At 31.0% G+C, this 16,004-nt stretch overlaps 1 protein-coding gene across 1 annotated transcript in view; it reads right to left on the bottom strand.

The window, feature by feature from the left end:
* LOC111639951 (tRNA selenocysteine 1-associated protein 1-like) overlaps positions 1 to 16,004 on the bottom strand; it is a 40,062-nt gene that overhangs the window by 13,004 nt on the left and 11,054 nt on the right. Inside the window, exon 2 of the mRNA XM_023385917.1 lies at positions 12,855 to 12,952. Coding sequence (XP_023241685.1) covers positions 12,855 to 12,952 — 98 coding nt within the window. The remainder of the gene's footprint in view (positions 1 to 12,854; positions 12,953 to 16,004) is intronic.

The raw sequence follows: 16,004 nt of genomic DNA on the forward strand, positions 1-16,004 counted from the left end.
CTTTAAAAACTAGGGCCGTCCTTAATTTTCCGGAACCAACCAACTTAAAGAAAATTCAAAGCTTTTTAGGACTTAGTGGATACTTCAGGAAGTTTATACCAAACTATTCCATTATTGCTAAGCCATTGAGTGATCTTTTAAAAAAAAGCCATAAATTTAAATTTGGCGAAGAGGAGAGAAATTCTTTTAATCGACTTAAGATGCTATTAGCTGAAAAGCCAGTCTTGGGAATATACAATCCTAATTACGAAACCGAATTACACACGGACGCAAGCTTAGAGGGGTATGGGGCAATTTTAATGCAAAAATCTCCAAATGATAATAAATTTCACCCTACCTATTACATGAGTAGAAAGACAACAGACGCTGAAAAGAAATATTCGAGCTATGAACTCGAAGCTCTTGCTATAATAGAAGCTTTAAAGAAATTTCGTGTATATCTATTGGGAATCCCATTTAAAATAGTCACTGATTGTTCTGCATTTGAAAGGACTGGCGAAAAAAGATTTGTCTACCCGCATAGCTCGTTGGGTTTTGCTCCTACAAGAGTTCAATTATGTTATTGAGCATCGTTCCGGTACGAAAATAGCTCATGTCGACGCCCTTAGCAGATCTCCCATAAATGTGCTTTGTATTTCTGTCAGCAATATTGTACCAAAGTTAAAATCAGCCCAGGATAAAGATAGTGAAACAAAAGCAATTAAAGAATTATTAAAAATTTCTAACTATGAAGATTATTATGAGAGACAAGGAATCTTATATAAATTTGTGGACGGTAAAGAATTAATCGTTGTACCTGAAAGTATGCAGACAGAGATTATAAGAGACGCCCATGAAAAAGGACATACAGGAATTAAATATACTGAGAAAAAACATCGGAGAATATTATTTTATCCCCAAGCTTAGACAAAAAGTAGAGAAAATTGTAGCCAATTGTGTTCGTTGTCTACTAGTGAATCATAAGAAGGGAAAGAAGGAAGGACTTTTACACCCACTTCATAAAGAAGATATTCCATTAAAAACTTATCATATTGATCACCTAGGACCATTGGAAAGTACGCATAAAAATTATAAGTACGTTCTGGCAATAATTGACGCATTTACCAAATTTGTGTGGATTTATCCTACAAAGACCACTACATCTGCCAAAGCTATTGCGAAATTAGAGATCCAAAAGACTGTATTTGGGAACCCCTCTCAAATTATATCTGATAGAGGTACAACATTTACCTCTAGTAAGTTTGCTGACTATTGCTCTAAGGAGAACATTAAACATCATTTAGTAACTACTGGCCTACCTAGAGCAAACGGGCAAGTTGAACGTATAAACCAGACTATTATATCAATTCTTTCGAAGCTATCAATAAATAATCCAGCTCAGTGTTACAAATATACGAATGAATTGCAGCGAGCGATTAATTCTACTTATCAACGTAGCATAGACACTACCCCTTTTGAGCTACTTTTTGGGACGAAGATGAATGTAAATGGATTGGAAAAGCTTAGAGAAATGATCGAAGTTGAATTTCAAGCAAACTTTGGAGCTCAGAGAGAAGAACTCAGAAAGCACGCAAAGCAACACATTTTTAGAATACAAGAGGAAAACAGGAAGACGTACAATTTAAGAAGAAAAGAAGCTAGACCTTATCGAGTTAATGACTTGGTGGCCATCAAAAGGACCCAATTTGGACCACAATTGAAACTAAAACCAAAGTATCTCGGACCCTATAAAATTGTGAAAGTTAAAGGAGGAAACACATACGACGTAATCAAGGAAGGAGACCATGACGGGCCAAATAGCATAACAACATGTTCCGAATTTCTGAAACCATGGAATGGTATTCCAGAGTGCTAGTGTGAGGACCAAGGTTAAGACGAATTTGAAGAAGATAAAAAAAAAAAAAAAGAAAAAAAAAAGAAAAAAGAGAGAGAATGGGAGAAGACGACAAACGACGTTTAAATTAATTAAAGACGAATGAACTGTTTAAAGAAGACGTAATGAGTCTTAAGACGAAAATTGTTCCTATCCATTTTCCAAGAAGACAGACGTTTGACGGACTTAAGAGACGATCAACCTTAAAACCTTTACTTTTCAGAGACTTATTTTTGCAGTTTTGTTTTCTGTGTTTTTCTTTTGTATTTCAGTGTCGCTGGAGGTCCAGACAAATCCAGGATGGCCAAATGTGGTGCCCACCCCCCACGTTGTCGTGATTTGGGCAAGTCCGATGTTGTGCGCAGGAATTTGGCGCAGGCGGGAAAAGACGAACCGTTAGAATCACGACATAGCGCTAAAGACGTGCCAGCTCAAAGACAATAATATTTGTTCAACAATTAGTATTAAGATAATTTGTTTAGTGTTCTTTGTTTGTAACGTTCCTTTTGTGTATCTTATTAAAATATATGTCATTATATACCATAAGAAGTTCCTCGTATTCTTTCTTAAACTGTGTTCCGTATATACTTGTTAACGCCCAGCCCAGCCATCTTTAGACATCCACATGTATTTTATTTCTTTATTTCGTTTTAATTATCTTGCATAATTTTTGCAATTATTTAAGCTTAGTAAATGTTAATGTAGATTTATGTAACTGCTTTTTGAATTTTCGTTTTACATAATTTCGAATTGTTCGTTCGATTCAGAATGATAACTGAGGATGATCGCTTAAAGCGTTTGAAAGCGTTTTTAAGATATTAAAAAACGATTTGCTGGATTGTTTAAAGGTTTTGATTTTTATTTAAAACCATTTGATTTTCATGCCCAGTTTTGGACTGCGAGGCCGACCTTAACATGTGTGCCGTCGTGTCATTCAGTTGTGAGACCACCGAGTAGTTAGAACAATGTCCCGTGAATGTTTGAAAGAATTATTTTCTGTAACCTTATTAACTTTTATTATTTATAACCTAAAAAATTAAATTTTTCAGGTTAAATTATTTTCAGACAAAAAATTTCTTGAGTAAATTAAAATTATAAATAATTTTAATATTTAGAAAACTTCTCAATTCATTTCTTCCATTTTCATAAAACATCTTGATACTATATATCATTTTCTTTTACATTTAAAAAAATTTATTGTTTTAATATCCAAGTAAATTAAAACATGACAACTTAAAATAAGACAAAATTTAATAAATTATTTTTAATTATTAAATTATAAAATTAATTTGCGATAATAATGTTTACAATTTGTACTAATATCGGATGTGGTTGAGAATTATTAATATATATTCGTCTATAAAATTTAATCTATGAATTTTTTTGGTAGTAAAATCGACTTGCCATTGATCTTTCATTGATAATTGATGCTTTTTAACAGAATCTATAGCCCAAGATTTCTCTTGAAAAATTAATTTTGTGATCAGTGCTACCTAGGGTTTCTTTCCCGGGATTCTCGCCGTTTATTCCCTATGAGAAATATCCTGGGTAATTTTATTTTCCCGGGAAATCTCGCATTTCAATAATAATTTACCATGTCAGGTTTTCTTTCTTTTATTTATTATACGAAAAGTTGCATCTTGAAGACTCGCCTAAGAGAGAAATTTTGAGGTTTCTTGTTGCATATTATTACCTATGTTTTACAAGTCTCTACTTGTTAGTTCATGTAATATCTATGTATTGTGTTTGTGCATCATTGAACAGCGGAGACATGCTGAAAGTAAATATCACTCATCGCACTTTAGTTTATTTTTTATTTCATCTTTAGAAATAAAATAGTATTTTTTTCGTAATCATTAAAACTCCCAATAAAATGCGTTATTTTACTTTCATCTTATAATGTAGGAGAACATAAATTAATTGAGCCTAACGTGTCTGTATGGGTGAGATTGGCCCTACACTTTTAGTTACTTACTAGAAAATAAATTAAATTATTCAAATTTATGATATTCCTGTATGATCTTTTTTATTCATATAATATTCTATTTTACTATCTCATTCCGGAATTTCCCGGGACCCCGGGAAAAGAAAATATTTTTCCCATAATCCTGCTGGAGGCAAATTTCCCGGGAAATGAGAAACCCTAGTGCTACCCAAACCACCACCACCACTACTACTACTACTTACACCATAGACTTCTATGCACAAACATCCAAGAACAGCCAGTATGTCGTCATCAGATGCCATGGCCGACTGCTGACTGACAGACAGACAATGGCATAGCAAACATAACTGGTGCCCGGGGCATGACACTATATTGGCACCCTCCCAGAAACAAATCTTGTTTGTTTTGGAGACCATTTGGCGCCCCTCTGCGTGTGGCGCCCAGGCACATGTCCTACTTGCCCCACCCTAGCTACACCTCTGCTGAGAGATTTTTTTCTTCGTGTGTGAGTGATAGGAAATTCTGAAGTTCCTCAAGGCCAGGAAGCCTCAAAGGATTAACTTAACGTGTATGGCCGCTTTAAAGCAGGGGTGACCAACAGTTTTTGCTCCCGGGCTGAATTGGAAAGAAAACTTTTTTCACGGGCCGAACCAGAGGCTGCCCTAGCAAGATTTTGAAGTGGTGCAAGATCTCATTGTGGTGTCACCCCATAGACACTAAATTGTACAGAGAGATTACAGATACATTTTTCACATTATCATGCATTATCAACATTCTATGCTGTGCTGAAGACATTTGTAATGGAGCATTAACGCTAATCGCACAGTTACTTGTTGACCTTTTTGTATTTTAGCCATCAGAATATTTTGTCGAGCTATTCGGACTTAAGTAGCTAATATTGACAGATGAATCGCGGGCCACATAAATTCATTAGACAGGCCGTATGTTGGCCATGCCTGGACTAAAGGTTAGGCACCATGGCTCTACTATAAAATTAAAACGTAAATACTTATTATAATGCACTTGCCAGGCATGAAAACTGCATTTTTCTTCTTTAAAATTCATGCAGGATCCATCTTGGTCAGCTTTAAAGATCTTGAAGACTTCCAATTCTCTTAGTTGTTCAGTATGGATATCACACCTTATCATACAGGCCTGGTCTAGTTTTGCTGTAACACCATTGTCTGTTGCATATACAGATATACCATGCATTTCTTCTTATGAACCGTATCATATCTATCAATATGTTCCACCACATGTTTTTTCAAGGACCTTTTCTAAAAAAACATTCTAGTTTTGCTAGCCATTTGTTCAATATCATATATACCTGAGGATGTCCATTTCACAGACAAAAACATTCGTAAATTTTTCCTTGTTATGTGCTGGTGTTGGTTTTATGAGTGATATATTTATATAAACCCAACTTTTGAGATATATTCATAGATTCTATATAAACTAGGTCCATCTGGAACCTTTCATCACATAATGAGACTATCTACATATCACAGGTTTTCTCTCAATGTTCATTGTGTCTTTCTCATTACACAAGAGTTTATCAACACTTTGCACCAGTGCTACATGAATGTCAATAAATCTTGCTGTTTCCTTACATAAAGCCATATTTTCACGGAATGATCGGCATGCAAGTTTATCCTTGGGAATGCTGGTGTGCCAGTTTAAGTGAGGTTATACATCCCTCTCTAGAGGGTGCATTAAAAAACAAAAGAGCTTTTATTCTAAAACTATGAAACTGTCAGCATTACATCAAAAACTATGATTATATGTTTAATTTCTTCATTTTGTCTTCTTTCTAAGAATGTAAAATACTCATGGAATTCCAAAAGTGATTTTTTTTGTGTGTATTTTATTGTTATTTGATTCAAAAAAGCAAAAATAAACATATTAAATTTAAGAAACTTGTGTAAATTAACTTACACCAATTAACATCTACTTTGTGTGAAATTTGAGAGGAAGGTGTTATTTTTAAGGTTGAGATAGATGGTCAGTGTAGTCCACACTGACTGACTGCCCTATTACTACTGCTGTTGCTGCTGCTACTACTGCCAATAAATCATTGTTTTATTGTCTTGTAAATGAAAACTCTTCCTGATTTTAAGTCAGTCAAATTACAATGTTATTATTTTATTGTATTTAGAAGAATGTTTTCTTTAACATTTAATTAACAACTATTTTTATTAGATCTGATTAATTTTATATTTTAGTCGCATGTTAACTGGCATGTCAACAACCCCATTTTTATGTGGCATGCTGGTCATTCTGCAAAAAAATATGGTATATGCCTATTGTACTTAAAATTAATTACTACATGGGTGGAATTAATATCGATCTCCCTGTTCCTATCATTGTTGTTGTTCCCCTCAAGGTCATACCAGATGTTTTCAAATGCAGTTTTTTTTTCACCTGATGCATTTACTTTTATAATGTCAAGTTTTGTTTCCATATAACATAGCCACATTTTTTGCATTTATTGTCATTGCTAGATTAAATATTATATTTAAGTCACATTTTTGAAGTACTAATTGTAAAAGTTTATAAAAATTGTTAACAATACTGATAAACACCATTACTCCAATATTAACAATTTTGATGCCCCCCTCACAAGTGGCAATGGAATATCAGAATTCATACAAAAACAAAAAATGATGATTCACAATATCCTTCTTCAATACATTAAACGACACTTTACTACAAAGTTTACTGTCAAACAAGAAACACCACATAAATCTATTTCATCTTTACATCTAAACATTAACTTACACAAACGGGGACACACTGGAGTTTGAAATGTTCTACAAATTTGGCTCTCTTCCTTACATTATTGCCAATAACTCATACCAGTCTTTTATATATAAAAACATAACAATTACTGTTCTAATTAGGAGAGTCCACATTCTTACTTCAACTCTTACACAATTAAATAAGTTATACACCATAAAAACAGCACTTGAAACAACATCCAGCAGAACAAAACAATAACTTAAAACATTTATGGTATTCTGAAACAGTTTGTAATTGACATTCCAAAACTGTGTGATCTGAAGATGGTCTATAAACTAGGCTAAAATGTTTAAGATTGAATGACTATACATCAGCAGCCAAAAGTTAATTAGAGATGTTTTAAGTTATAAAAACACTACACAATGCAGGATATCTGCTTAGTAAATTTAAAGAGTAGAGTATTCAAATCTCTACATGCAATTTCCACTTTAACTATTAAGACCTCAAGACAGTCCTGCTTTAGTGATATCCATTTTGTTGGTATTTTTATCATTAAAAAACAACACTGTTTAAGAAATGCAATTAAATTTTATCAATTATACCTTGTGTTCCACTAAAGACTGCTTGTTCAAGACAGGACACACAAACCATTACTAGAATATTCCAGAGTCTATATATTTTTAATGATCCAACTCTCAGATAATATTGTCAAGAAATATATTGGAGCTACAATGAGAATTGAAGCATGTCATATAGTAGATCATCAATATTTCATGCAATCAAATAAAAAAAGACACAAAACTGGAAAATATGGTACTGGATAATAATTTTGTTTCCATATGGAATAATATCAGGATATAAAAAAATCAATCATAGATGTGAAAACAATCTTTATTTGGGAAATATTAATCCTAAAACAAACTTGTTAATCAACCAACACTAATGATTCCAGAGCATTGGTTATACTTTTAAAGCAACCGATTATGTAAATAATACATAAATCATCAACTACACCTGTTTACACTCAGCAAAATCTACTTTAATCATCCTTAGGACAATTAAAGTAGATTTTGTTCAGTGGTTATACTTACACAGAATTCTCAACAACTAATTATGTTAATTATCCAGCTTATCCATACATTCATTCAAAATTTAAGTAAATCATTTCTGAACTTGAATTCCATCCATTATTGCAGAAATTTCACACATACATATCCAATTGGATACAACATTGCATAAGGGTAATGCAAAGTTAGCCAGTGTCTTATTGCAATTGATTTTATGTTTTACCTCATTACAGTCATGTTTGAGGCAATCTAAGCTCTAGTTGGCTTATCTTAAGATTAATTGACACTATTTTAACCAATAATTGTTTTATCATCATCCTCTTGCCACAAATTTTCCACAAAACTTAACCCTGTTGTAAAGCAATGAGACTTTGTTGTAGATAATTGGTTGCTAAATGTTTTGTAAAAATATCATCTAAACTATGGTTGGTTGCTTATATCTTAAAAGACACTATTTAAATGAATAAAAATCTTGTCAGAATTGCCTAACTATAGCTTTGGCAGGAAAGTCAATACCTCCTTTTGCTATGTTATTAGAGACAAAATGTAAACAAATGTTAAATTGCTTATTTTAGTTTTTCTTAAATTCTGATTAGCTAATATTTAGTTGTTTGACACTTTTTAATTGAGTATGCACCTTGTCAGAATCATCTAGTTTTAAATTTCCTGCAAAAGTCAATATCTCCTCCACTATTAATAAGAGAAACTATGTAAATAATCACTTATTATAGTCAACTGTTGTAATAATAGTTTAAATAATATGTAAATAGTGCCTACTATAAAATATTGAAAACAAAGTGTCTTGAACTAGATTCAGGCAAAGGTAACCAACCCCCACAGCTTGGCAAATGGAAGCGGCTATACAAACAATAGGCTGTAATATCTCCCCAACTTAACCTAAAGACTTGGGGTTTATTTTGTTTGAAAAAAAAACAGATACATCTAACTAATGTATACAGCAAATTGAGCAAAACCTTTTAAATTAATTATTTTCTTTCACACTTTTTCAGAAATATTAAATTTTAATAATATAATAAACATTTAAAATAAATGATTTAACCATCAAACTGGAATATGTTTGTGGTAAAAACAAGAAATAGATCAATTCTACTACAATTTTGAAATAAGATAATGAAATTTTAAAAATTATCCTAAAAATTCAAATTTTGCACAGCAAGGAAATGGTTGTCCTTGACCAGTCTAACCACATATTTATTATTTTTGATATTATCTAAGTTTAATCTTTATTTTATCCTTATTTTCAATTTTTGTAACTTTCAAACTATAAATGTGAAAAACTGTTTCAAATGTAAATGTAATTTTGAATGTAAAATATTCAAATTTTTTAACTCTGTTCATGCACTTTGTATTAAATTTAGAGGCCATCCTGAAGAACATATTTTGTAATGTTGAAACATTAGAAAGAGAAAAATAAACAAGTTTCTACTTTGGATGCTTTATCTTTTTATCTCACACCCAAGTGTAAATCAGCCCTCAATATTAAGCAAATCAACTCAACATGCAGAAGTCATTGTTATGCAAGCTTAGTGATGGTCATTTAAGACTGTCCAATGAAATATGACTCATCATCTATGATGAGTCACATTTCATTGAACAGCCTCAAAGGACTTTTCATTTTTTATTTATTTTCAAAAGACTTTTCATATTTCCTTTGGACAGTCTCAGAGGACTCAATCATATTTTAATTTTTGACAAAAGTAAATGTGTATGGAAAACAATTACTACTATGTCAAGCAATGCCAAGACTTTGCAGAAAAAGACTAAGTGGAGTTCAAAAGACAAAGAAATTCTGCAAGAAATTGGTGTTTGTAGTAATCATTAATTAGAAGGACCAAGGCACTATATTGAAGGAACAGCATTCTTGGTTTGAGATCCCAATTAAGAAGCACAAATATGTATTTACATGACGTTATATTATACTGAACTAATCATAACATGATAATCTTTGAAATTTTAAATTTTATGTGGCTTTTACATATTTGTTCTATTACATATTTTGAAAGCATTTAATATTAGAATGTTAATCTGAAGGAGGTCATTAAAGATCACCAAAAATGTTAATTTTTGATTATTAAAGTGCATCTTTGCTCAATCAAAACTTCTTCCAAAACTTCAGACTATGAGGCGTTAAATATAATTAAAAATAATTTATTCTTGCGAGCGCTTTTGACGTAAATATGCAATAGAAATTGAACAGAGAATTTGAACCATACATTTAAATTTAAACATTAACGATATTAGCCATTTTTTGAATAGACAGCATAGAAACCGAACTGAATAGATCCATAAGTGCTAGTAATGGTGATGCACTTTGGAACTATATGATGGGATCTACACTTGAGAAGAAAGATTAGTTGGGCATGTATTTTATGCCACAACTTTTGTAAATTTAACATAGAAAAGAAGAACATCCGAATTCTGTTACTCATCTTGTTAGGAGTATTAAGTACTGGGGTTGGATGTCACGCCAACAGTTATCTCAATCAAAACTTCTTCCAAAACTTCAGACTATGAGGCGTTAAATATAATTAAAAATAATTAGTAGTCTCATAGTCTGAAGTTTTGGAAGAAGTTTTGATTGAGATAACTGTTGGCGTGACATCCAACCCCAGTACTTAATACTCCTAACAAGATGAGTAACAGAATTCGGATGTTCTTCTTTTCTATGTTAAATTTACAAAAGTTGTGGCATAAAATACATGCCCAACTAATCTTTCTTCTCAAGTGTAGATCCCATCATATAGTTCCAAAGTGCATCACCATTACTAGCACTTATGGATCTATTCTGTTCGGTTTCTATGCTGTCTATTCAAAAAACGGCTAATATCGTTAATGTTTAAATTTAAATGTATGGTTCGAATTCTCTGTTCAATTTCTATTGCCTGAAGACGACGTGCATATTTACGTCGAAAGCGCTCGCAAGAATAAATTATTTTTAATTATATTTAACGCCTCATAGTCTGAAGTTTTGGAAGAAGTTTTGATTGAGATAACTGTTGGCGTGACATCCAACCCCAGTACTTAATACTCCTAACAAGATGAGTAACAGAATTCGGATGTTCTTCTTTTCTATGTTAAATTTACAAAAGTTGTGGCATAAAATACATGCCCAACTAATCTTTCTTCTCAAGTGTAGATCCCATCATATAGTTCCAAAGTGCATCACCATTACTAGCACTTATGGATCTATTCTGTTCGGTTTCTATGCTGTCTATTCAAAAAACGGCTAATATCGTTAATGTTTAAATTTAAATGTATGGTTCGAATTCTCTGTTCAATTTCTATTGCCTGAAGACGACGTGCATATTTACGTCGAAAGCGCTCGCAAGAATAAATTATTTTTAATTATATTTAACGCCTCATAGTCTGAAGTTTTGGAAGAAGTTTTGATTGAGATAACTGTTAGCGTGACATCCAACCCCAGTACTTAATGCATCTTTGCTGCTTTATACAGTTGTGTATGATATTGAAATCTATTTTAAAAGGTGCTCAGCAGTGTACTGTACATTACAATATAAAATTTTTGTGTCAAGAAAGATTTGATACTCCACAGAATGTTAAAAAGCAACTAGTTTATTTTTTGAAAAAACATTATCCTACACAAAAAAGATACATTTTTTGGCCTAACATGGAAAGTGCACACTATGTCAAGGAAACTGTAGCTGCTTAATCAGCATTATGAAATATAATACATTTCTCATTATGAAAGTATTGCAAATATGCCTAAACTAAGGCCAGTTGAACATTTTTGGTTTTAACTCAAACTGGCAGTCTATCAAGATGGCTGGAAAGCCAAAACTGAAGAATTGTAGTAAAGAATTAAAGCCAAATTCTAGCAGTTTGATTCCATACACTTCCACAGATAACATACAAAGTTAAAGCTAAAGTGAGAAAGACAGCTCAACATGGACCAGCTTCTGTAATAGGCTGAAGCCAAAAAACTTACACAAACTGTGGGCATGATATGAAACATTGAAATAAAAAATATTTGGTATTAATTGTAGTCTGGAGTTTTAGTTTTCATATGCTTAGATAAGAGCAGTGTCTACAAGATCTTTTTTGTAAACACTAGATGTTAATAAAGAATTAAAATACATTGGAGTAACCACTTTAGCATTAAGAATCGGATCAGAAAATAGAGTAATGACATAAAAAGAGGAAACATCCACACTTCCCTAATATAACATCCTGGACAGTAAAACATCAGTTCTTGAAATGATCCTCACTCTTAGAACGTATAGAAGTAAGAGAGAATTATCACATCATTAAGAGCATTTTAACCTTAAAGAGAGCTTGAAGCTTAAAGTAGTCAAAATAAAAGACTCGGACAGCGTATCAACAGCTTGAAAATGCAACAGTTAAACAAATTTTAAAAAGAATTAATTTCAACATCAAAAATTACATTAATTGTATGTCATTTAATTACTTGGCATCTTAAAAATATTAACCTTATATCCATAAGAACTTTTACTTTTTGTTGTTTTTAACTTGTGATTCTGAATTCTGAGGTAACTATGACAATGATACAATAAAAGATATGACAGAGGTGAAGGCATTGCCCATTTCTTTAGCAAAAGTGTTCATTTTTCAAAGCCTCCTTAAAGATAAATTCAAAGATTATATTCAAAGCACTGGAATTATTTTCAATGTATATTTTAAAAGTTTAATTTTCATTAAAGCATTCTATTATTTATTTTCCTGTGTAGTACACATTATTGAGTTTGAGTTAGCATGAAAAGCAATCATCTTGTATTAATAATAATTAGAAATAAAATTAAATAATTTAAAAAATTCTGAAAGTAAAGAAGCAAGCAAAAGTTAGGTGTTTGAGTCAAGCTGCAGGTCAAGCTTTCCTTCCAGAATTTTCTAAATTATTTAATTAATTAATTTCAAATTTAATTATTAATATTAATACAATAAGGTGATCAAATTGCCTACTTTTAGACCAAATTTGTTGGTTTAACCATTCTTATTATAGCTTTGGTTAATTATGCTTAAGTATTCCTTTTTTTTTTTTTTGAGGAAAAGAAAAGCTACAAATGTAAACTTTTATACTGTGTTTTTATTTTCAACTATTTTTCCTTTATCATTAATAAAAACATTTTTTCCATTTGATTAATTATATTATTACTGTAATTACAAAGAAAATCTTTAGAGAATTAGATATGTGATATTTGATAATGACTTAAAAATTATATTACTTTCTTACCCAGTTACTTTATTCTTAATTATTTTTGCTTGAAGAAGATTTTCTCCCATTAATGTAAAAGCTTGTTTAAGAAAGAATTCATCCATGTGTGGATCAAGCTGAAACAATTTCATTATATTAACATATTTAAATAAATAAAATTTATTAATAAACAAAAACAAATGACTAATTATATATCAATATCATTCTTGAAAATTATTTTATTGCTACTCACTATTTAATACAGATTTTATCACATAACTACTTAATATGGTTGTATTTATTAGTACAACCATATTCATTCTTATTTGTAATTAATGTTTTATATAAGAAAAAAGATTTCTTAGCATCTAAGAATTTCAAGAAATTTTTTAAACCAAAATCTTGAACTACTTTCTAAGATGGTTTGAAAAAATTTAATTGCTTAAATTAAATGACAACAAACAAAAAATTAATGAATATTTTTTATTCTTTTTTTTGACAGGATCATTTTTTATTTTTCATAGTGCAATTTATTTGATCAGTTAGTTTCCTTTTGATATGAAGACAAACACATTAGAAACATCCAAATTTACAAGTAGTCGACAATCTGGCAGTGTATCAACACCAAAGATGTTGACAATTTATATAAATCCTGGCATTTCATATATATATATATATATAATAGAACTCTTTTAGATATATCTAATAGAACTCTTTTATATATATATAAAAGAGTTCTATTAGATATTATAAGATATCACACATCTGCTGTTCATTCCTATATCTATATAATAATTTTGATAAATAAATATATAAAAATATAAAAATTATTTTAATTTACCTTACACTTATTTATGTATTTCTACTTATTCTTTTATTTTATGTAATGATATTTAACAACTTAAACATTTTTAAATGTTTGTATTTATTCCATTCCAATTTTCTGTCATTAGTTCAATCTTTGTATGACTTAATGATCATCCTATGAAGGTTGAAAGTATTTGTTCATTAAACTCTTATTGCTAGTAAAAATGTTTGATTTTTATTATAGTTTTCTCTCTTTGATGAACATCTATCAGCTATTTCTGCAAATGAGTTTTCTGTGTTACTTATAATGTCCATAACACTTTTGCTAATTGCATGTAGTGCTTCTGTCTTGGTTAGATCTTTTATTCTAAAGCTTCTTAATGAAAGACGGTATGGAGATGCTTCATTATTATTTATTTATGACACTGACCATAAGCCTTTTTCAAAAGTCTAAGCAAAAATATAAATACACCATAAGAAATATACAAGAAAAAAAATTATAATATTATAAAAATTATTAAAATTATAACATTAAATTCTGCCCTCTTGACTCTTCCGAGTTTTTCAAGGACGTTGATGCTCTTAATAAGACTTCAGCCTCTTTCTTTCCTTATATTGTTTGTGTGAATTCTTGACTGATTGCAGAACCTGTCTTGTTATTGGGATTTTCCCAGAATTTCCATTGAATCTGTCATGAAGGATGAAATAGTTCTCAATCCATTAATGCTTTTTACAGACATGTTCTGTTGAGGTAAAGTATCCTTTTGTTTTTGCTAAATCCTCTTTTGATGTCTGCACTGTCATAAAGAATTAAATATATTTTTATCAGCTTGCTAAAAGTTTCGTATTCTGCCTGGTTCTTTATATAAAACATTTTAACATAGTGCAGCAACATATTCCTATAGCACATAAACATGTGCTCTTTAACCTTTTGTCATCAAACTTTAATGTCTGACTTTGAGTTGTAATCACAGCTGACATCATCAGGACACAGTTTACTAGAATCAAATGTGCTATTTTCCAGGAACTAAGATTCTGGTATTTCTTGGTATGATATATTCTCCATTTGTCTACTACTTTGTCGACACCCTCATAAGGAAGATATTTTAACAAAAATGCAATCTGGCATATATCTTCTATTGACCATTATTCACTTTTACTGATAGATGCAGTGTCTAAAAATCACAAAACAGTCTACTTTTCATTTGCAAGATGAACAGTACTTCGAATGCAGCCATAATGTAGAAATCTTTTGCACAAGAAAAAAAAAATTCATTTTTACACTCTCTGAAATTATTTTATTTCAAAAAAGAGATTCCAGTTTCTTTTGCACATCATGGCCAAAGTCAATGATTTTCAGGATGTTATATGTATTTTTCAAGTCTATCATATAACTTAGCATATACTTTTCAAGTCTATCATATAACTTAACTCTGCAATTACTTCAAGTTTAAAAAACATTCACATCATGCTAAGAATAAAGATGACATTTCATAAATATATAAATATGAGTAAAAAACGCTTCCTCTTGCATTAACTTTGTCATTCTGATAAATATTTGCATTACAGATTGCAGAAACCTCATTTCTGCTTCAAACAATTTTATAGGATGCTATGTATATGATCCAATCTCTCAGAACTGGGAACTGCTCAGTGAGATGCACAGCGGGTTTTCTAGGGTAGGTACCCCCTATTAGGTAGGTCAATTATGTACCCCCCATAGTCTTTTACACACTCAATTCTCTCAAAGTAGAATACTTGAACAAATAGAAAATGTCTGTAGAGAAAGTTTCAAGATTTTACCAAATGATTCAAGAGCTTTAGAAAAGATATTGTGGCATTATGGATACTACAGGTACCAACATAAACAAAAGAGTCCCTCATTATTATTGCCTTACTGTCCTTACTTAATTTCTTATTATATGTTTGTCAACATGGACATTAATTATTAACAGGACAATTATACTGGTGTTAAGATTTTTACACAAGAATTGAGGAAAAAGTTCTTAAAGAAAACAGACATTTTTTATTAAGCTATCTGTTGACAAACATATAATAATAATAATAATAATAATAATACTCATAGATTCAGTCATTCTATGGTAAGCACACAAACAACACAGAAACATACACATGGCATATATAGACTACAAAAAAGCATTCGACAGTGTTCCACACAGATGGCTGCTACATATTCTACACATGTACAAAATACATCCATCACTCATTGCATTCTTCCAAAACACTATGCAGCACTGGAGAACAACACTACATCTCAGGGTTAGTAACACTTCCATACAAACAAACCAAATATTCATTAGGCGAGGAATTTTTCAAGGAGATTCCTTGAGTCCTCTCTGGTTCTGCCTAGCCCTGAATCCA

The sequence above is a fragment of the Centruroides sculpturatus genome, unplaced genomic scaffold (assembly GCF_000671375.1).
Source record: "Centruroides sculpturatus isolate CEXI.00-Female unplaced genomic scaffold, Cexi_2.0 scaffold1363, whole genome shotgun sequence".
NCBI classification, from domain to species: Eukaryota; Metazoa; Arthropoda; class Arachnida; order Scorpiones; family Buthidae; genus Centruroides; species Centruroides sculpturatus.